This window comes from Anguilla anguilla, chromosome 12, assembly GCF_013347855.1.
Source record: "Anguilla anguilla isolate fAngAng1 chromosome 12, fAngAng1.pri, whole genome shotgun sequence".
Lineage (NCBI taxonomy): Eukaryota > Metazoa > Chordata > Actinopteri > Anguilliformes > Anguillidae > Anguilla > Anguilla anguilla.
In genome coordinates, this window is record NC_049212.1 from 36814477 (window position 1) to 36838761 (window position 24285).

The following is a 24285-nucleotide window of genomic DNA, read 5'->3' on the forward strand; positions in this document are numbered from 1 at the left end:
AATCCATTAAAAATGTTTACCTGCATGTTGCCCTTTAAACATTTAGGGCCATATTTACTAAGCAATGCATAAATTACCATCAGTGCCACAAAATTCTGCATTGCTGCATGTTTTCAATTTAGCGGGGTATTTACTAAGATGGTTATGTAAATGAACACAGCCGAGTTCATTTAAATGCACTGCTGACATTTAACATGTCTTGCGCATGGCAGGAAAGCATCATTTTTGTACAGCTCCATCTATGGTTAAATCGGGTTTTGGACAGGTGTCATGGATGCAATGGATAGGCACTGTCACCTCTGTTAACACGTCTCAGTAAAACTTTTTACGCACAGTTTTAATATTTCAAGTTAAAATCCGTACCCAATAGTCAACCATTCTCTCAACTTCTCTAACAGGCAACGGTTCCCAAAGATGAAGAAATCATGTTTTAAAAAGATTTTCAAAGATGTCCTCCGTTTGTAAATGTAGGGGAGAGTCGCCATAAATATAACGCTTGGTAAATATAACACTGTCAATTACTTCATCTGCAATGTGGCTACCTTCTGATTCCAATTTCTGATTGGTCGAGGACTTGCAGCATTTTTTTGTGTTTATTTTCAGCCGCCATGTTTAAAAATATGCAGCCGCAAACCAATTTATTTTCATAATAACTTCAAATCAAACTTGTATGTTATGCAGCGCAGTAGCCTAGTTTTGGTTATACCCTGCCAACGTCTTGGAATTATAACGTGTTCTCTTCTGTTCTTTTCTTGCTTTAGTATTCGTTTTATACATTTTTTTTAATAAAAAGCATTTGTGCTGGGACAGCATATTACGTACCAAAACATTCAAACGGATTAATTTGGTTGCTGAATATTTTCTTCCGGATTTTCTTTGTTAGCTCGTTGTAATTGACTCAAAACGTTTGATACAGTTATGTGAGGTATGCGGTAGTTCTGCGTAATTCACATTGGTGATACAGTAAAAGCAAACTGGAAATCACCTTCCGCACTTTTTGTCAGGGTAAAATAACAGGTTAATTCTAGTAATCGTCCCTTTAGCTTTTTCAGACTGCCGTAATTTTACTCTGCCATTCTTCAATTCCACAAAAAGACCAGGAAGACTATGGACTAATTTATGGTGCATGGTTCGCATCTGGAGGGCACACTTCGCTGCTCGGCTAGCAGTAACTTTGAAGGAAAGCAAACGGTGGCTGTACCACTACTAATTTAAATTTTCACGCAAGTCCGAGTTTTCGTTCTATTCTTGTCATTTTGCGATTAGCCTATATGTAATTGACGATGAGAAAGTAATCAAACAGCAAATTGTTTACAACGTGTGCATGTTTTCTGCTGTTGTTGCCAGTTATACATATAAATGTGAATGCATTCTGTCGCTTCGGATGTCAAGACATGAAAGCGAATGTTCGCATAAAAACATAATGAATGTGTTTGAGAGGATATATAAAACAGTTACAATCTGACTATTGGCCTATTATATCCTATTTGTTGCATAACAACGGTCCAAGTTCAACTACCAACGACAGTTTTGCTTGACAACAGTAAAATATGCCCAAACGGCTGCAGAAGAATATTTCAATTCCGGGTGATTAAATCGATAAAAAAAATAAATACAAAAGTAACCATATATAATCATTGTTGGTAACCCATTGTATATAAGTGGAATAAACCCCTCCGGGCTGTCTCGGTTATTAGAAAATAATGTAGGCTACTTCGGTGGTAGTATGGGGTTACAGAAGAAATCATAGGACAGATGGACCGACGACAACGTCGCTTTTTCATACGTCAATGGGCTAATTTGCTTAATCTTCGCGCGACTTTAGAACGCGGTGGAAACGCAGACAACCATGGGCTGAAGGAACCTTTTAGTTCCTTGAAAAGTAGTTACTGGGACTAAAAGTTCTGGGTACTTTTGGTGGAAACGCGGCTATTGGCAGTGCATCATCTTGCATGAAACCTGAAATCTCACCATGTGAATCCAGTTCCACAATCACTAGTTTACTCTGCTACCTTGAGATTTCTTGTTCATTAACTTGCAGAAGACGGAATTTGACTCTGGTAATTAATCTTTTTTTTTTGTTTTCTGAATAAACAAAAATATCATCCTGATAAAGTTACTGTAGTTAATGAGTTCCCCAGATTCATTACCATGGCACATGTACAGAAAACACCAGAGCAAGATGTATAAAAGGGGAGTCAGTCTTCCTCTACTGCAAATATGAAACCAGGTTGAACAAAGTGGAGAAAACCATTGACCTCATTCTCTGCCAAGGTGATTGTGGTGAGTACTTACTAAGCATTCTTCCCATTTTGAGATCATATCATTAGTCAGATTGCTGTCTTTCTTAATGGGATTGATAATTTGTTTTAGTAGATTCAAAAAACCAAAAATTGAACCTTACCTCACCTTTAACTTTGGAGATTTATATATTATATATTTTATATATTTTTAGTTTATCAAGATTGTGTTTTTTCCCCCAACGTATTTACATGAAAAATAAGCTCTGTACAAGCACTTACATTATGCTGAACTGTATAAATAAGTTATGTTGTGTTGTAGCCTTGTGTTGTGTTTGACTAAAGAAATCTTGGTTGAATAACTGGCAGTTTTTTTTTGACTAAGAATCGATTAGTGTAAATTTTAAAAGATTCTTTTTGCCGTATTTAAAGACATGCACTCCTATTGTCTCTTCCTTTTGGCGTAGTCTGTTTGATAACATTTATGATAGTTTACAACAGAGGGACAGCTCAAAAACTTAAAATACACCCAAGCGTTTGCTGCGCTGATTCTCTCCGACTATCAAACTGAAAATATATTTGAGCGCTTGCAAAGTTTCTGCACTAATTCTCTCAGTGCTGACCTGTGATAACTAGTAGAATTGTGGAATTGACTGCATTATCTACATTCTACTCTATCTGTTTGACAGTTTATCGGGCTGATTTAACTAATCTTAATAACAACGCAAATGCAATGTTATTAGGCATGGCTCCAGCACATTCATGTCCATTGTTAAAATAAAGTAATTGTTTCAAATGGCATTTTATTGCACAAAGAATAATAACCTGTAATCATGGTGAGGTTATCTGTAATTATGTATAAAAATCTAAAAAGCTTATTGTGAGAATGAACCTGTTATAAATACAAACTTCTCTAGAATAGAGAAGTTTACATTAAGTGCAGAGTGTGTGACCATTATATACGTAAAAATTAAAGTATGTAGTTGGTTATAGAAAGAGTTATTAGTTCGGAGAAACTACTGGAAAATGTGAAATAAGTTTAAAAGTGCATGAAGACATAATTACAACGTTTCCGTTATGAATTATTGAATGAATGGATGATGAATGCTACATACACATATAATTGGTGGATAGTGTTAGGTCAGTGTTGCTATTGTTAGACTTTATACTTCATGTCTTGTCAACTATGTTATTTGCATGCTCTGTACCACACTCAGTACTTGACCTAAAAAGTCAGCTTCTCTTTGTCTATCGAGAAAGATTTTAAAGAACTGCTTGAAAAGTATTGTGATGATGATGATTTTCAGGATACTAGGTAGTTTCGTTCATAAAACCTTAAATGTCTTCAGAATTTAAAAATAACTTAACCGCATTAATTTTTTGTTACTTACAGGGCAAAGAAAAAACAAAAGAAAATCAACAAAGAGAAGAAATCAGTTAAAACTGCTATGAACTCCCTGAATTCCACCCTCTATCTAAATACAACTTTTGTGCGTCCCCCATTTTTTTTCATTGATGGTTTGGATAACATGCCTCATGCCAAATACTACTATGTTTTCCTGTGCTTTGTTTTTGTGGTCTCTGTGTTGGGGAACTCATTTGTCATGTTTATTATATACACAGAGCGCAGTTTTCACACCCCAAAGTATATGGCCATTTTAAATTTGATTATAGCTGACTTGGGCGAAAGCACTGCTTTTATTCCAAATGTAATTGCAATGTTTCTTTTTGATTCACAATACATCTCCTTTGACGCTTGCTTGGCCAACATGTATTTTGTGCCTTTATTTGCCTGTTTACAGTCTCTAACTCTTACTGTTATGGCCTATGATAGATTGGTGGCAATATGCTTGCCATTGAGATACCACACCATCATCACAATGCAAGCAATGGTTGTGATGTTAACAGTGGTGTGGGCATATGATTCAGTTTTAATGATTTTAATGGTGATTTTCATTACCAGATTGTCCTTTTGTAAATCCATTGTGGTACAGAGCTACTTTTGTGAACATGGGCCCGTATACAAATTGGCATGCAATGACAATTTTATTAATCATGTGATATCAAGAGTTCACGTGGCATTATTGCTGTATTTACCCTTTATGTTGACTGTACTCTCATATGTATTTATTGTTGGTGCACTGTCTAAAATAGCTTCATCAGAAGGGCGATTTAAAGCCATTAAGACTTGTTCTGCACACCTAATGCTGGTGGCTTTATATTATCTTCCAATAATGGGAACCCAAATTGCTGGACTAACTTCAACCCTTCAGCCTAATGGCAGGATAATTAATTTGTCCATTGCAAATTCCATTACGCCCATGATGAACCCAATCATTTATGTGCTGAACACAGAAGAGATTAAGGAATTCTCAAAAAAACTTTTCAAAAGAAAAAAAAAAAACTGCAACAGAATTAAACAATCAAAATAAAGGAACAGATATATATTAAGAGATGGCTGCTTTTTACCGTATCACAAACTGCAGTCCAGAGAGTCCAGATCCAGAGGGGGAAACAGTGGTAAAAATTCCTTAGCCTCTTTTGAACACAGAAAATGTTAAATGTTAAAATGTTATTTTGTGGAACCTTACGTTTCAGGGTCAAAGAAGAGCAACAAAATTGATTCCTAACAAAGTGTATGTAAACTTTTGACCCAGGGAAAATCTTATATAGTACATAAAAGCTGAAATAAATCTGTATCTTAGCTGTTATTTATAAATGACCACTTATGGAAATAAAGTAGATAACCTAATTGATGTAACACAGGAAATGTATGGTTACATGAAGTGTAGAGTTGTGAAAAATTGAGTTTGAATGTCTTCAGCCTAGGTGAATGTAAACTTTTGGCCTCAACTGTATGTGGTCACTGCATAACTGGGGAGGTAGAAACAGAAATGCACTTTTTCCTCCATTGCGAGAAAGTATCCTTCCTGTGATAAATATTTCAAGATCAAATAATAAATATATTCCCTGAATTTGTCAATTTACCAAGGAGTGGTCCCAAATAGATCACATGGGCATGTTGGAAAAGAAGCATGCTTCATAAAGGTGCAAAAGCTGTATATTGCTTATACAAAATTGCCTGCAATTGCCAGAACATTGTACAAAGCACAAGCGCATGAATTAGGATCTTTGAGAGAAGGTTTGACTTTCAAGCAATCTGCCCAGTAGTGTGTACATGCTGTTTTAAATACGGTAGACATATACAGGGCTGTAGCAGTTGTCAAAGATCTGTGCCGATGCCCCTTGATGGAGAGCAGGGTGATGTTAACATTAGGGCCGATCAATTTCATTTCCTGTCTTTTGAGGATTTCAGCAAATGCAAACATTTCACGTAAAACATCGTTTTTTTGTGATTAATAAAAATACATGGCTACCCAGAGAGCAGAGAGCAGCGTATATGTGGTCACTGCATAACACAGGAGGTGGACATAGAAATGCACTTTTTCCTCCATTGCAAGAAATTTTCCTGCCCGTGGGAAACATTCTAAGATCAAATCATAAAAATATAAAAATATACCTAAACCCTGAAGAAACATTTATAATTGCCATGGGTGAGAAAATAACTGCCCCAACTGTGGCAAGATACGTTATGATATGTCAGATAGCAAGGCAGTCTGAGTAACTATAAACTACCCCTACATTTCACTATCGTTAAATGTAAAATGTTAACTCTTGCTCATTCATGTATATCAAATCTTTAACTTTAACAATATTGTTTCATTACTTCAATGCAAAAAAGCTGTTTGAATTGAATTGACCTTAAATGAATTAATCCCTCTTACCATGGAAATCACCTAATTAAGGAAAATGAACAGTTGGTTAAAATTTTGTCAGTATCTATGGAAGGGGCATACTCTGCTAAATTCATTAAACGCTCCTGACCTGACAGAGGCTGAGCACCCACAGTTTGGCCATCACTGCTGTGTAAATACATGTATATTCAGAACACAGAAGTGATCTATAGAGGAATATTTTGGACAAAATTAAATAAATACATCATGAAATAAATAAATACATACATCATGAAATGTGAGCATAAATAATTAAATGTGGCACGAAAGGTATTTATTTATTTGTTTGTTTATTTGTTTATTTCAATGAGGCTACGTGCGACATGAAATAAGGATTGAAATTAAAACCGTCACTTTTATTTATTTCAATGACACTATGTCACAATGATGCGTAATTGAAATAAATAAATAATAAAATAAATAAATACGTACATTTCATGCCACATTTAACTATTTATGCTCACATTTCATGATGTATTTATTTTTGTCCGAAATATTCCTCTGTAGTGATCATGCATTCATGTGTTGAATAGGTGTGAGGAGATGTTTGTGAATGAATATCCCTGTAAACCACTTTTATTGTAGAATGGCAAATTTTGTAGCTTACAAAAGGTTGATCTAACAGTATGAAAGAAATGAAATTTAGGATACAAGCTCAAACATTCATTTTTACGTATATTTTTCACTTTATTCAGATGAGTGGTAGTCGAGATGCCTACAGATAGAGATGGGGTCCTTTCCCTTGCTCATGAGTGTAATTAAGGTACATAATTTTTTATTTAACCTGTATTTAACCAGAATAACATACTCTGCTTTCCTGATATTACTTGTTCATTAAAAGATCAGGGATCAGATTTGGGCAACTAAGCTTGTTTTGTTTTGTTTAATAAAAAAAAAATACTGTCCTGATAAAGCTAATGAGTTCCCCAGGTTCGTTTCCATGGCAATCACATAGAAAACTGCAGAACAAGATGTATAAAAGGAGAGTGAATGTTCCTGTGCTGTAAATATGCAACCAGGCTGAACAAACTGGAGAAGCCTTTTACCTCATTTTCTGCTAAGGTGACTGTGGTGAGTAATTACAAAGCATTCTGCTCCTTTTGACGTCATATTATTTATCATTTTTCATGATTGGATTGATCTTTTGTATTAGTTGTTAGATCTGATACCCTTTACCTCACCTTCAACTTTAGAGATGTTTACCATTAAAAAATTTTTTAAAAACATGCTGATTGTTAGATTTGATTCTTGATGACCTGCACAAATAATAATAATCTATGACAATGGTGAGGTTATGTGTAATTTGTGTAAAAGTTTACTGTGAAATCAAACCTGTTTTAAATACAGGTGGTCCAATTTTGCAGTACCTGAAAGTGCATACTGGCAGGAATAGAAAAGATTACATTAACAAGTACAGAGTCTGTGACCATTATATACATCATGTTTGTGAAATAAGAATGTGAAATAAGTAGTGCAAGAAGACACAACAAGAGTTTCTTTTCCTTAGCCTTCTTTGCCATTTTAATTGGCTTGAAAAAGTATTTCCCCTGATTTCCTCTATTATTGCATACAATAGCAAAGGGAAACAAAGAAATCACAAACATTTATAACAGCACTATTTCATTTGTTTAATGAATACGTTATCAAACACTGATATCACTGATGTTAATGTTACTTAACTGACACTTAATCAACCAATTAACCAGATTTAATTGATAATTAGATTTAGCTGTTTAAACACAGCCAAGCTTGATTGCAGCCAGCTCTGTTGAATCTAAATCTCACTTATATTGAACCCTACCATCAGAATGAAGTACTCACCACAAAGCTTCTATAAAGTTTTGAAAAAAATACTATGCCACAATCAAAGGAAATTCCTTTGAAACCTTGAATGTTTTCTGAATTAGAAAAAATAATCCACTTCATTGAATGCAATTAAGTTACTCAGGTTGCACTTTTTTTCTTTTTTTCCTTACAGGGCAAAGAAAAACAAAAGGCAAGCCACAAAGAGAAGAAATCAAAAACATCTGCTATGACCTCCCTGAATTCCACCCTCTCTCTAAATACAACTTTTGTGCGTCCCCCGTTTTTTTTCATCACCGGTTTTCATAACATTCCCCATGCCAAATACTACTATGTTTTCCTGTGCTTTGTTTTTGTGGTCACTGTGTTGGGGAACTCCTTTGTCATGTTTATTATATACACAGAGCGCAGTTTTCACACCCCAAAGTATTTGGCCATTTTTAATTTGGCTGTAGCTGACTTGGGTGAAAGCACTGCTCTTATTCAAAATGTAATTTCAGTGTTTCTTTATGATTCACACTACATCTCCTTTGACACTTGCTTGGCAAACATGTTTTTTGTGTTTTTCTTTTCCAGTTTGCAGTCTTTCACTCTTACCGTTCTGGCCTATGATAGATTGGTGGCAATATGCTTGCCACTGAGATACCATGCCGTCATCACAATGCAAGCGATGGCTGTGATATTAACAGGGGTATGGGCATATAATTCAGTTTTACTGATTCTAATGGTGAGTTTAGTTACCAGGCTGTCTTTTTGTAAATCCATCGTTATATACAGCTACTTCTGTGGTCATGGAGCCGTACGTAAATTGGCTTGCAATGACAATCTCGTAAATTCTATCGTGGGAAAACTTAATATGGTATTGCTCCTTTATTTACCTTTGATTCTGACTTTACTGTCATATGTGTTTATTGCTGACGTACTGTTTAAAATGGCCTCATGGGAAGGGCGACTTAAAGCCATTAAGACTTGTTCCGCACACCTAATGCTTGTGGCTATATATTATCTTCCAATAATGTCTACCTACCTTGCTGAAATTGCTTTTACCATTAATCCTAATGACGGCATCATTAATACATCATTTGCAAATGCCATTACCCCCATGTTGAACCCAATCATTTATGTGCTGAACACTGAAGAGGTAAAGGAATTCTCAAAAAATATTTTCAAAAGAAAAAAAAAAATAATAACCTGAACACAAATATTACGGTAGGCAGTGGCAGAGGTTAGCAATTCCTTAACCTCTGTTGAACACAAAAGCATGTAGGGCAGTTTACAGAATTGTGCCACTAATCAGATAAAGAGACAATGCTCAGTTGTAAAACATCCTACTGGATCAGCATTGTGTAAACCTTAGTTTCTCCATAATACAGTGTAATCATGTTTGTAATCATGTAATCATGCGTGTGATAGGCTTACTGCTGTAGTGCAAGCAGGATCATTTATGTACTGTTTTGTTGTGATTGTGTCTCTATTTGATGACTTGGGCTTTTCCCTTTGATCCTTCGGTATATAAGGAGAAAAATGTAAAGAAAAAATAATCAGTTTTCAGTCTGCTAATTGTTGGTTAATATATTTTATGGAACATTACGTTTCAAGTTTATAAAATTATTCTATACTTTCTATTAATTACTTTTAAAAAAGCTTAATTTTTAAAGTATGGTGAATTACAAATGTTGCTTCTGTTTTTATTCTTTGATTCTATTCTCGTGTTGTTTAGGAATAATACACTTTGCTGCAAATTAATTTGCTTAACAAATCACTTATTAGTGAAAATAATTAACTGCCAGCAGTAAGCACTTTTACAGTACAAATCTTAAACATCTGGAGACACGTTATATTTCACATGAGGGGAAGTATTTTCTCTATGAATATTTTATTTAAAGTTCCAAATAAAAAAAGTATCGTTTGTAACAAAAACAGTGAAGGAAATTTAATATCAATAGGCTCCTAATTGGTAAAAGTGTGGAGACATGGCCAATAACATTCACCATTTTGTAGATAACCATTCCAAGGCAAAGAAAATGAGTTGATTGTTGCATGTTTACCTAGCAACACCCCAGTTAATTCATTCTACTGGAGCACTAATACAAAATAAAGCACATTTATATAAATAAATTACGGAAACTATGCAGACTACGCAGAAGTATAAATCAGGCTTTACTGTCTTATCAAACATTAGTTGTTCTATAGCAAATGGTCCTGGTGATAGCTAACGAGCGTGCCCACGCAATTACTATATTGTTGCAGATTTAGTTGATTGGTTGTAGCCAGCTAGCTAAATAATATCACAGACTGGTGGGTAGGCTACACTGGTGGGTTCAATACAAATTAACGGTAATTTTTTTTTCAGTCAATTAGTCAGACCGGATATTATTGTCTGCTGGGGTTCACATAGCGTAATTAGAAAACCTGGGTTAGTTGGCCTAGTGCTTTGCCTGTGTTACCTTAGTTAACGTTAGCTAGCTCTCCAAATAGTTAAATGGGATGTTGCTAGCTAAACATAAGCTTTTAGACGCAGCCACTGGTTAGCTCTGTCTTGAATTATTCTGGCTTACTGGATACGTATGCACAAGCTAATAGCTTTCTCTAGAACTACAAAGGTGAGCAACAAAATCTAATTTAACGTTGGCTATTAGTTTTGAGAATCAATCAACCGCTATAACCTATTAGCCAGAGCCATCTGCTAAAGTGACCTCATATCAGTTGATCATCATCTGTGTGGTCTTTGAGGGCACTGGATTTGAACTAAATTTTTTAAATCCTTGGAAGAGAATTATTTGACGAACTGTCGCCCAGCTGGCTCTGCAAACATTGGGCTTCTAGGCGTTCGCATCTGTCCCTGAACAGCTCACATTATCTCCCAGGACCTGATTTTGCATGAAAATAACAGCCACAAACCCCAAAAACTTTTGTAATTATAAAGTCACACATAGCTAGTTAGCTTGCTGCCAAGATAAGTTACCTCACTTACAATGTCTTGACTTTTGGCTAACGGTAGTTATGATGCCTAATCAATCGGTCAGTTTAGCTAGCTACATAGGTTAACACCGAACTAAACATTATTCACTAAACATTACACATTTATTTTGTAGTTGGGGGCGGGGCGGGGGGGGGGGCTTATTTTTCAAAACATCCCCTCCATGAGCCCAGAATTGTAAATCCATTAAAAATGTTTACCTGCATGTTGCCCTTTAAACATTTAGGGCCATATTTACTAAGCAATGCATAAATTACCATCAGTGCCACAAAATTCTGCATTGCTGCATGTTTTCAATTTAGCGGGGTATTTACTAAGATGGTTATGTAAATGAACACAGCCGAGTTCATTTAAATGCACTGCTGACATTTAACATGTCTTGCGCATGGCAGGAAAGCATCATTTTTGTACAGCTCCATCTATGGTTAAATCGGGTTTTGGACAGGTGTCATGGATGCAATGGATAGGCACTGTCACCTCTGTTAACACGTCTCAGTAAAACCTTTTACGCACAGTTTTAATATTTCAAGTTTAAATCCGTACCCAATAGTCAACCATTCTCTCAACTTCTCTAACAGGCAACGGTTCCCAAAGATGAAGAAATCATGTTTTAAAAAGATTTTCAAAGATGTCCTCCGTTTGTAAATGTAGGGGAGAGTCGCCGTTAAATATAACGCTTGGTAAATATAACACTGTCAATTACTTCATGTGCAATGTGGCTACTGTAGCCATTTCAGGTTTGTACATGTGCAATTCAGTCCTCTACCACCACTGAAACGGAGCAAAGTGATAACCTTTGTGGGACATATTAAAAAAAAAACAATTAAAAAAAAACTCTCCTTTTGAGCGAGCTAAAATTACGAAAGTAATTTTCAGGTATGAGACTTTATTTTTATTTGCAATAAATCAAATCTTATAGTATTTAAAAATGATATCTGTCCTTTAAAAGTTAGTATTTTTTACTAGGTCTGCATATGTTTACATTTCTCTTGTCACTAGAGGGCAACAGATAGAGATGGGGTCCTTTGCTTTGCATAAGGGTACATTAGCCGCGTTTCCACCGCAGGAACTTTACCCCGGAACTAGGAACCTTTTGAGGAACTCAGTGCGTTTCTGCCGCAGGAACTAGGGTCTAAATTTAGTTCCGGGGGCTTTATTTTACCCCCCAAAAAGTTCCTGCTCAGGGGGTAGTACTTTCCGAAAGTACAGGAACCTTTTGGGTGGAGCTTGCAGCGCTGGACATTTCTGATTGGTCGAGTACTTGCAGCATTTTTTTGTGTTTATTTTCAGCCGCCATGTTTAAAAATATGCAGCCACAAACCAATTTATTTTCATAATAACTTCAAATCAAACTTGTATGTTATGCAACGCAGTAGCCTAGTTTTGGTTATAGCCTGCCAACGTCTTGGAATCATAACGTGTGCTCTTCTGTTCTTTTCTTGCTTTAGTATTCGTTTTATACATTTTTTTTTTATAAAAAGCATTCGTGCTGGGACAGCATATTACGTAATAAAACATTCAAACGGATTAATTTGGTTGCTGAATATTTTCTTCCGGATTTTCTTTGTTAGCTCGTTGTAATTGACTCAAAACGTTTGATACAGTTATGTGAGGTATGCGGTAGTTCTGCGTAATTCACATTGGTGATACAGTAAAAGCAAACTGGAAATCACCTTCCGCACCTTCCAGGTAAAATAACAGGTTAATTCTAGTAATCGTCCCTTTAGCTTTTTCAGACTACCGTAATTTTACTCTGCCATTATTCAATTCCACAAAAAGACCAGGAAGACTATGGACTAATTTATGGTGCATGGTTCGCATCTGGAGGGCACACTTCGCTGCTCGGCTAGCAGTAACTTCGAAGGAAAGCAAACGGTGGCTGTACCACTACTAATTCAAATTTTCACGCAAGTCCGAGTTTTCGTTCTATTCTTGTCATTTTGCGATTAGCCTATATGGAATTGACGATGAGAAAGTAATCAAACAGCAAATTGTTTACAACGTGTGCATGTTTTCTGCTGTTGTTGCCAGTTATACATATAAATGTGAATGCATTCTGTCGCTTCGGATGTCAAGACATGAAAGCGAATGTTCGCATAAAAACATAATGAATGTGTTTGAGAGGATATATAAAACAGTTACAATCTGACTATTGGCCTGTTATATCCTATTTGTTGCATAACAACGGTCCAAGTTCAACTACCAACGACAGTTTTGCTTGACAACAGTAAAATATGCCCAAACGGCTGCAGAAGAATATTCCAGGTGATTAAATAGATAAAAAAAATAAATACAAAAGTAACCATATATAATCATTGTTGGTAACCCATTGTATATAAGTGGAATAAACCCCTCCGGGCTGTCTCGGTTATTAGAAAATAATGTAGGCTACTTCGGTGGTAGTATGGGTATTACAGAAGAAATCATAGGACAGATGGACCGACGACAACGTCGCTTTTTCATACGTCAATGGGCTAATTTGCCTAATCTTCGCGGGACTTTAGACCGCGGTGGAAACGCAGACAACCATGGGCTGTAGGAACCTTTTAGTTCCTTGAAAAGCAGTTCCTGGGACTAAAAGTTCTGGGTACATTTGGTGGAAACGCGGCTATTGGCAGTGCATCATATTGCATGTAACCTGAAATCTCACCATTTGAATCCAGTTCCACAATCACTAGTTTACTCTGCTACCTTGAGATTTCTTGTTCATTAACTTGCAGAAGATGGAATTTGACTCTGGTAATAATCTTTTTTTTGTTTTGTTTTCTGAATAAACAAAAATATCATCCTGATAAAGTTACTGTAGTTAATGAGTTCCCCAGATTCATTACCATGGCACATGTACAGAAAACCCCAGAGCAAGATGTATAAAAGGGTAGTCAGTCTTCCTCTACTGCAAATATGAAACCAGGTTGAACAAAGTGGAGAAAACCATTGACCTCATTCTCTGCCAAGGTGATTGTGGTGAGTACTTACTAAGCATTCTTCCCATTTTGAGATCATATCATTTGTCAGATTGCTGTCTTTCTTAATGGGATTGATAATTTGTTTTAGTAGATTCAAAAAACCAAAAATTGAACCTTACCTCACCTTTAACTTTGGAGATGTTTATCAAGATTGTGTTTTTTCCCCCAACGTATTTACATGAAAAATAAGCTCTGTACAAGCACTTACATTATGCTGAACTGTAAAAATAATAAGTTATGTCGTGTTGTAGCCTTGTGTTGTGTTTGACTAAAGAAATCTTGGTTGAATAACTGGCAGTTTTTTTTGACTAAGAATCGATTAGTGTAAATTTTAAAAGATTCTTTTTGCCGTATTTAAAGACATGCACTCCTATTGTCTCTTCCTTTTGGCGTAGTCTGTTTGATAACATGTATGATAGTTTACAACAGAGGGACAGCTCAAAAACTTAAAATACACCCAAGCGTTTGCAAGTAGCTGCGCTGATTCTCTCCGACTATCGAACTGAAAATATATTTGAGCGCTTGCAAAGTTTCTGCACTAATTCTCTCAGTGCTGACCTGTGATAACTAGTAGAATTGTGGAATTGACTGCATTATCTACATTCTACTCTATCTGTTTGACAGTTTATCGGGCTGATTTAACTAATCTTAATAACAACGCAAATGCAATGTTATTAGGCATGGCTCCAGCACATTCATGTCCATTGTTAAAATAAAGTAATTGTTTCAAATGGCATATTATTGCACAAAGAATAATAACCCGTAATCATGGTGAGGTTATCTGTAATTATGTATAAAAATCTAAAAAGCTTATTGTGAGAATGAACCTGTTATAAATACAAACTATTCTAGAATAGAGTTTAACATTAAGTGCATTAAGTGAGTGTGTGACCATTATATACGTAAAAATTAAAGTATGTAGTTGGTTATAGAAAGAGTTATTAGTTCGGAGAAACTACTGGAAAATGTGAAATAAGTTTAAAAGTGTATGAAGACATAATGACAACGTTTCCGTTATGAATTATTGAATGAATGGATGATGAATGCTACATACACATATAATTGGTGGATAGTGTTAGATCAGTGTTGCTATTGTTAGACTTTACACTTCATGTCTTGTCAACTATGTTATTTGCATGCTCTGTACCACACTCAGTACTTGACCTAAAAAGTCAGCTTCTCTTTGTCTATCGAAAAAGATTTTAAAGAACTGCTTGAGAAGTATTGTGATGATGATGATTTTCAGGATACTAGGTAGTTTCGTTCATAAAACCTTAAATGTCTTCAGAATTTAAAAGTAACTTAACCGCATTAATTTTTTGTTACTTACAGGGCAAAGAAAAAACAAAAGAAAATCAACAAAGAGAAGAAATCAGTTAAAACTGCTATGAACTCCCTGAATTCCACCCTCTATCTAAATACAACTTTTGTACGTCCCCCATTTTTTTTCATCAGTGGTTTGGATAACATGCCCTATGCCAAATACTACTATGTTTTCCTGGGCTTTGTTTTTGTGGTCTCTGTGTTGGGGAACTCATTTGTCATGTTTATTATATACACAGAGCGCAGTTTTCACACCCCAAAGTATATGGCCATTTTTAATTTGCTTATAGCTGACTTGGGTGAAAGCACTGCTCTTATTCCAAATTTAATTGCAATGTTTCTTTTTGATTCACAATACACCTCCTTTGACGCTTGCTTGGCAAACATGTATTTTGTGTTTTTATTTGCCTGTTTACAGTCTCTAACTCTTACTGTTCTGGCCTATGATAGATTGGTGGCAATATGCTTGCCATTGAGATACCACGCCATCATCACAATGCAAGCAATGGTTGTGATGTTAACAGTGGTGTGGGCATATGATTCACTTTTAATGATTTTAATGGTGACTTTCATTACCAGATTGTCCTTTTGTAAATCCATTGTGGTACAAAGCTACTTTTGTGATCATGGGCCCATATACAAATTGGCATGCAATGACAATTTTATTAATCAGGTGATATCAAGAGTTAACGCGGCATTATTGCTGTATTTACCCTTTATTTTGACTGTACTCTCATATGTATTTATTGCTGGTGCACTGTCTAAAATAGCTTCATCAGAAGGGCAATTTAAAGCCATTAAGACTTGTTCTGCACATCTAATGCTGGTGGCTTTATATTATCTTCCAATAATGGGAACCCAAATTTCTGGACTAACTTCAACCCTTCAGCCTAATGGCAGGATAATTAATTTGTCCATTGCAAATTCCATTACCCCCATGATGAACCCAATCATTTATGTGCTGAACACAGAAGAGATTAAGGAATTCTCAAAAAAAATTTTCAAAAGAAAAAAAAATAACTGCAACAGAATTAAACAATCAAAATAAAGGAACAGATTTATATTAAGAGACGGCTGCTTTTTACCGTATCACAAACTGCAGTCCAGAGAGTCCAGATCCAGAGGGGGAAACAGTGGTAAAAATTCCTTAGCCTCTTTTGAACACAGAAAATGTTAAATGTTAAAATGTTATTTTGTGGAACCTTACGTTTCAGGGTCAAAGAAGAGCAACAAAATTGATTCCTAACAAAGTGTATGTAAACTTTTGACCCAGGGAAAATCTTATATAGTACATAAAAGCTGAAATAAATCTGTATCTTAGCTGTTATTTATAAAATAATTTATGGAAATAAAGTAGATAACCTAATTGATGTAACACATGAAATGTATGGTTACATGAAAAGTGTAGAGTTGTGAAAAATTGAGTTTGAATGTCTTCAGCCTAGGTGAATGTAAACTTTTGGCCTCAACTGTATGTGGTCACTGCATAACTGGGGAGGTAGAAACAGAAATGCACTTTTTCCTCCATTGCGAGAAATTATCCTTCCTGTGAGAAATATTTCAAGATCAAATAATAAATATATTCCCTGAATTTGTCAATTTACCAAGGAGTGGTCCCAAATAGATCACATGGGCATGTTGGAAAAGAAGCATGCTTCATAAATGTGCAAAAGCTGTATATTGCTTATACAAAATTGCCTGCAATTGCCAGTACATTGTACAAAACACAAGAGCACGAATTAGGATCTTTGAGAGAAGGTTTGACTTTCAAGCAATCTGCCCAGTAGTGTGTACATGCTGTTTTAAATACGGTAGACATATACAGGGCTGTAGCAGTTGTCAAAATCTGTGCCGATGCCCCTTGATGGAGAGCAGGGTGATGTTAACATTAGGGCCGATCAATTTCATTTCCTGTCTTTTCACGTAAAACATCGTTTTTTTGTGATTAATAAAAATACATGGCTACCCAGAGAGCAGCGTATATGTGGTCACTGCATAACACAGGAGGTTGACATAGAAATGCACTTTTTCCTCCATGGCAAGAAATTTTCCTGCCCGTGGGAAACATTCTAAGATCAAATCATAAAAATATAAAAATATACCTAAACCCTGAAGAAACATTTATAATTGCCATGGGTGAGAAAATAACTGCCCCAACTGTGGCAAGATACGTTATGATACGTCAGATAGCAAGGCAGTCTGAGTAACTATAAACTATCCCTACATTTCATTATCGTTAAATGTAAAATGTTAACTCTTGCTCATTCATGTATATCAAATCTTTGGCTTCAACAATATTGTTTCATTACTTCAATGCAAAAAAGTTGTTTGAATTTAATTGACCTTACCATGGAAATCACCCAATTAAGGAAAATGAATAGTTGGTTAAAATTTTGTCAGTATCTATGGAAGGAGCATACTCTGCTAAATTCATTAAACGCTCCTGACCTGACAGAGGCTGAGCACCCACAGTTTGGCCATCACTGCTGTGTAAATACATGTATATTCAGAACACAGAAGTGATCTATAGAGGAATATTTTGGACAAAATTAAATAAATAAATACATCATGAAATGTGGGCATAAATAATTAATGTAGCACGAAAGGTATTTATTTATTTATTTATTTATTTGTTTCTTTGTTTATTTCAATGAGGCTACTTGCGACATGAAATAAGGATTGAAATTAAAACCGTCACTTTTATTTATTTCAATGACACTATGTCACAATGACGCGTAATTGAAATAAATAAATAATAAAATAAATAAATACGTACATTTCATGCCACATTTAACTATTTATGCTCACATTTCATGATGTATTTATTTTTGTCCGAAATATTCCTCTGTAGTGATCATGCATTCATGTGTTGAATAGGTGTGAGGAGATGTTTGTGAATGAATATCCCTGTAAACCACTTTTATTGTAGAATGGCAAATTTTGTAGCTTACAAAAGGTTGATCTAACAGTATGAAAGAAATGAAATTTAGGATACAAGCTCAAACATTCATTTTTACGTATATTTTTCACTTTATTCAGATGAGTGGTAGTCGAGATGCCTACAGATAGAGATGGGGTCCTTTCCCTTGCTCATGAGTGTAATTAAGGTACATAATTTTTTATTTAACCTGTATTTAACCAGAATAACATACTCTGCTTTCCTGATATTACTTGTTCATTAAAAGATCAGGGATCAGATTTGGGCAACTAAGCTTGTTTTGTTTTGTTTAATAAAAAAAATACTGTCCTGATAAAGCTAATGAGTTCCCCAGGTTCGTTTCCATGGCAATCACATAGAAAACTGCAGAACAAGATGTATAAAAGGAGAGTGAATGTTCCTGTGCTGTAAATATGCAACCAGGCTGAACAAACTGGAGAAGCCTTTTACCTCATTTTCTGCTAAGGTGACTGTGGTGAGTAATTACAAAGCATTCTGCTCCTTTTGACGTCATATTATTTATCATTTTTCATGATTGGATTGATCTTTTGTATTAGTTGTTAGATCTGATACCCTTTACCTCACCTTCAACTTTAGAGATGTTTACCATTAAAAAATTTTTTAAAAACATGCTGATTGTTAGATTTGATTCTTGATGACCTGCACAAATAATAATAATCTATGACAATGGTGAGGTTATGTGTAATTTGTGTAAAAGTTTACTGTGAAATCAAACCTGTTTTAAATACAGGTGGTCCAATTTTGCAGTACCCTATTGTTGCATACAATAGCAAAGGGAAACAAAGAAATCACAATCATTTATAACAGCACTATTTCATTTGTTTAATGAATACGTTATCAAACACTGATATCACTGATGTTAATGTTACTTAACTGACACTTAATCAACCAATTAACCAGATTTAATTGATAATTAGATTTAGCTGTTTAAACACAGCCAAGCTTGATTGCAGCCAGCTCTGTTGAATCTAAATCTCACTTATATTGAACCCTACCATCAGAATGAAGTACTCACCACAAAGCTTCTATAAAGTTTTGACAAAAATACTATGCCACAATCAAAGGAAATTCTTTTGAAACCTTGAATGTTTTCTGAATTAGAAAAAATAATCCACTTCATTGAATGCAATTAAGTTATTCAGGTTGCACTTTTTTCTTTTTTTCCTTACAGGGCAAAGAAAAACAAAAGGCAAGCCACAAAGAGAAGAAATCAAAAACATCTGCTATGAACTCCCTGAATTCCACCCTCTCTCTAAATACAACTTTTGTGCGTCCCCCGTTTTTTTTCATCACCGGTTTTCATAACATGCCCCATGCCAAATACTACTATGTTTTCCTGTTCTTTGTTTTTGTGGTCACTGTGTTGGGGAACTCCTTCGTCATGTTTATTATATACACAGAGCGCAGCTTTCACACCCCAAAGTATATGGCCATTATTAATTTGGCTGTAGCTGACTTGGGTGAAAGCACTGCTCTTATTCCAAATGTAATTTCAGTGTTTCTTTATGATTCACACTACATCTACTTTGACACTTGCTTGGCAAACATGTTTTTTGTGTTTTTCTTTACCAGTTTGCAGTCTTTCACTCTTACCATTCTGGCCTATGATAGATTTGTGGCAATATGCTTGCCACTGAGATACCATGCCATCATCACAATGTAAGCGATGGCTGTGATATTAACAGGGGTATGGGCATATAATTCAGTTTTACTGATTCTAATGGTGAGTTTAGTTACCAGGCTGTCTTTTTGTAAATCCATCGTTATATACAGCTACTTCTGTGGTCATGGAGCCGTACGTAAATTGGCTTGCAATGACAATCTCGTAAATTCTATCGTGGGAAAACTTAATATGGTATTGCTCCTTCATTTACCTTTGATTCTGACTTTACTGTCATATGTGTTTATTGCTGACGTACTGTTTAAAATGGCCTCATGGGAAGGGCGACTTAAAGCCATTAAGACTTGTTCTGCACACCTAATGCTTGTGGCTATATATTATCTTCCAATAATGTCTACCTACCTTGCTGAAATTGCTTTTACCATTAATCCTAATGACGGCATCATTAATACATCATTTGCAAATTCCATTACCCCCATGTTGAACCCAATCATTTATGTGCTGAACACTGAAGAGGTAAAGGAATTCTCAAAAAATATTTTCAAAAGAAAAAAAATAATAATAACCTGAACACAAATATTACGGTAGGCAGTGGCAGAGGTTAGCAATTCCTTAACCTCTGTTGAACACAAAAGCATGTAGGGCAGTTTACAGAATTGTGCCCCTAATCAGATAAAGAGACAATGCTCAGTTGCAAAACATCCTACTGGATCAGCATCATGTAAACCTCAGATTCTCCATAATACAGTGTAATCATGTTTGTAATCATGTAATCATGTGTGTGATAGGCTTACAGCTGTAACATATGATCATTTATGTACTGTTTTGTTGTGACTTTATTTGATGACTTGGGGCTTTTCCTTTGATACTTCGGTATATAAGGGGAAAATTTCACTGGTTCGGGGAGACTTGTCAATATGACCTCCCGCACACCATTTACAAATAGTCATCTCACTACACACACCATTGTATATTGCCATTATTTAACACACTGTACAATAAACTGCATTCACTTCAACCTTGCATTTCTTTTTGAGTGTTGCTGCTGCAGGCCTATCAGTTTTGGGGTGCTAACATAAACACAGAACTCAGGATATCTGCACTGCATAGTTACTCACTTATACACCAACGCTATAGAGGGTATGCACATGACGTCACAGTAAGTGGAAGTCACTGTGGTTACACCCACTGAGTGGCAGAAAGGCTACTGAGTGGCAGCGTTAGCGTTCAGCTTGAATGCCGCAGAAACACAAAAAACACATCTAAAATGGGAAAGAGTTGTTGTGCGATTGACTATACAAATAGATTCAACAAGAAATCGGAGCTATCCTTTTACAGACTGCCGAAAGCTAAAGAAAAGAGAAGCAAATGGATCGCTGCAATTCGCAGAAACAACTGGAATCGAGGCACCGAAATGTGGATTTGCGGTTGTTATTTTGTGTCAGGTATGTTGGATTTTTGGGTAATGTCATTTATATATTTTTTTCAAACCATCCTCTCCATGAGCCCAGAATTGCAAATCCATTTTAAAAATGTACCGGCATGTAGCCCTTTAAACATTTAGGGCCGTATACATGAAGCATGGCGTAAATTGCCATCAGTGCCACAAAATTCAGCATTGCTGCATGTTTTCAATTTAGCGAGGTATTTACTAAGACTGGTTATGTAAATGAAAACAGCCGAGTTCATTTAAATGCACTGCTGATATTTAACATGCGTCTTGCGTGTGGCAGGATAGCGTGGCAGACAACCATTGGCTGAAGGAACCTTTTAGTTCCTGGTAAAGTAGTTCCTGGGACTGAAAGTTCCGGGTAATTTTGGTGGAAACGCGGCTATTGCTGTAATGCTCCGTCTATGGTTAAGTCGGGTTTTGGACAGGTGTCAGGATCCATGGATGCAATGGATAGGCACTGTCACCTCTGTTAACACGTCTCAGTAAAACCTTTTACGCACAGTTTTAATATTTCAAGTTTAAATCCGTACCCAATAGTCAACCATTCTCTCAACTTCTCTAACAGGCAACGGTTCCCAAAGATGAAGAAATCATGTTTTAAAAAGATTTTCAAAGATGTCCTCCGTTTGTAAATGTAGGGGAGAGTCGCCATAAATATAACGCTTGGTAAATATAACACTGTCAATTACTTCATGTGCAATGTGGCTACTGTAGCCATTTCAGGTGTGTACATGTGCAATTCAGTCCTCTACCACCACTGAAACGGAGCAAAGTGATAACCTTTGTGGGACATATAAAAAAATAAATAAAAAAATAAAAAACTCTCCTTTTGAGCGAGCTAAAATTACGGAAGTAATTTTCAGGTATGAGACTTTATTTTTATTTGCAATAAATCAAATCTTACAGTATTAAAAATGATATCTGTCCTTTAAAAGTTAGTATTTTTACTAGGTCTGCATATGTTTACATTTCTCTTGTCACTAGATAGAGATGCAACAGATAGAGATGGGGTCCTTTGCTTTGCATAAGGGTACATTAGCCGCGTTTCCACTGCAGGAACTTTACCCCGGAACTAGGAACCTTTTGAGGAACTCAGTGCGTTTCCACCGCAGGAACTAGGGTCTAAATTTAGTTCCGGGGGCTTTATTTTACCCCCCAAAAAGTTCCTGCTCGGGGAGTAGTACTTTCCGAAAGTACAGGAACCTTTTGGGTGGAGCTTGCAGCGCTGGACATTTCTGATTGGTCGAGTACTTGCAGCATTTTTTTGTGTTTATTTTCAGCCGCCATGTTTAAAAATATGCAGCTGCAAACCAATTTATTTTCATAATAACTTCAAATCAAACTTGAGCCGCGTTTCCACCAAAATTACCCGGAACTTTCAGTCCCAGGAACTACTTTACCAGGAACTAAAAGCTTCCTTCAGCCAATGGTTGTCTGCGTTTCCACCGGGGTCTAAAGTACCGCGAAGATTAGGCAAATTAAGCCGCGTTTCCACCGCAGGAACTATACCCCGGAACTAGGAACCTTTTGAGGAACTCAGTGCGTTTCCACCGCAGGAACTAGGGTCTAAATTTAGTTCTGGGGGCTTTGTTTTACCCCCCAAAACGTTCCTGCTCGCGGGGTAGTACTTTCCGAAAGTACAGGAACATTTTGGGTGGAGCTTGCAGCGCTGAACATTTCTGATTGGTCGAGTACTCGTAGCATTTGTGTTGTATTTATTTTCCGCCATTACCCGCCATGTTTGAAAATATGCAGCGGCAAACCAATTTATTTTCATAATAACTTCAAATCAAACTTGTATGTTATGCGGCGCAGTAGCCTACTTTTGGTAATAGCCTGTCAACGTCTTGGAATTATAACGTGTGCTCTTCTGTTCTTTTCTTGCTTTAGTATTCGTTTTATAAAATGCTAAGCATTCGTGCTGGGACAGCATATTACGTAGGCTGACAAAACATTCAAACGGATTAATTCGGTTGCTGAATATTTTCTTCCGGATTTTCTTTGTTAGCCTGTTGTAATTGACTCAAAACGTTTGATACAGTTATGTGAGGTATGCGGTAGTTCTGCATAATTAACATTGGTGATACAGTACAAGCAAACTGGAAATCACCATCCGCACTTTTTATCCGGGTAAAATAACAGGTTCATTCTAGTAATCTTCCCTTTAGCTTTTTCAGACTGCCGTAATTTTACTCAATTTTACTGCCATTTTTCAATTCCACGAAAAGACCAGGAAGACTATGGACTCATTTATGGTGCATGGTTCGCATCTGGAGGGCACACTTCGCTGCTCAGCTAGCAGTAACTTCGAAGGAAAGCAAACGGTGGCTGTACCACTACTAATTTACATTTTCACGCAAGTCCGAGTTTTCGTTCTATTCTTGTCATTTTGCGATTAGCCTATATGGAATTGACGACGAGAAAGTAATAAAACAGCAAATTGTTTACAACGTGTGCATGTTTTCTGCTGTTAATGAATGTGTTTGAGAGGATATATGAAAATCAATAAATACAAAAGTAACCATATATAGCCTAGTCATTGTTGGTAACCCGTTGTATATAAGTGGAATAAACCCCTCCGGGCTGTCCCGGTTATTAGAAAATAATGTAGGCTACTTCGGTGGTAGTATGGGGTTACAGAAGAAATCATATGACAGATGGACCGACGACGACCGCGATTAGCCTATATGGAATTGACGATGAGAAAGTAATCAAACAGCAAATTGTTTACAACGTGTGCATGTTGTTCTGCTGTTGTTGCCAGTTATACACATAAATGTGAATGCATTCTGTCGCTTCGGATGTCAAGACATGAAAGCGAATGTTCGCATAAAAACATAATGAATGTGTTTGACAGGATATATAAAACAGTTACAATCTGACTATTGGCCTGTTATATCCTATTTGTTGCATAACAACGGTCCAAGTTCAACTACCAACGATAGTTTTGCTTGAAAATGGTAAAATATGCCCAAACGGCTGCAGAAGAATATTTCAATTCCAGGTGATTAAATCAATAAAAAAAATAAATACAAAAGTAACCATATATAATCATTGTTGGTAACCCGTTGTATATAAGTGGAATAAACCCCTCCGGGCTGTCTCTGTTATTAGAAAATAATGTAGGCTACTTCGGTGGTAGTATG

The 24285-nt window shown here is 36.1% G+C and overlaps 3 protein-coding genes and 1 pseudogene across 3 annotated transcripts; all 4 read left to right on the forward strand.

Moving 5' to 3' along the window:
* The first annotated feature begins 2142 nt into the window (after positions 1-2142).
* Positions 2143-5568, forward strand: LOC118209008 (olfactory receptor 1-like). The gene is made up of 2 exons (XM_035384089.1): positions 2143-2283; positions 3634-5568. The coding sequence occupies exon 2, from the start codon at positions 3689-3691 to the stop codon at positions 4670-4672; it is 984 nt and encodes a 327-aa protein (XP_035239980.1). The 5' UTR covers positions 2143-2283; positions 3634-3688; the 3' UTR covers positions 4673-5568.
* A 1472-nt stretch (positions 5569-7040) lies between these two features.
* Positions 7041-9388, forward strand: LOC118209012 (olfactory receptor 52E8-like). The gene is made up of 2 exons (XM_035384093.1): positions 7041-7105; positions 8013-9388. Exon 2 carries the CDS (start codon positions 8067-8069, stop codon positions 9030-9032), a length of 966 nt encoding a protein of 321 aa, XP_035239984.1. The 5' UTR covers positions 7041-7105; positions 8013-8066; the 3' UTR covers positions 9033-9388.
* A 4318-nt stretch (positions 9389-13706) lies between these two features.
* LOC118209009 (olfactory receptor 1-like) lies at positions 13707-16377 on the forward strand. Its single transcript, XM_035384090.1, has 2 exons — positions 13707-13781; positions 15116-16377. Exon 2 carries the CDS (start codon positions 15171-15173, stop codon positions 16152-16154), a length of 984 nt encoding a protein of 327 aa, XP_035239981.1. The 5' UTR covers positions 13707-13781; positions 15116-15170; the 3' UTR covers positions 16155-16377.
* Positions 16378-18454: 2077 nt separating this feature from the next.
* On the forward strand, positions 18455-20320 carry LOC118209011 (annotated as a pseudogene).
* The last annotated feature ends 3965 nt before the right edge of the window (positions 20321-24285 follow it).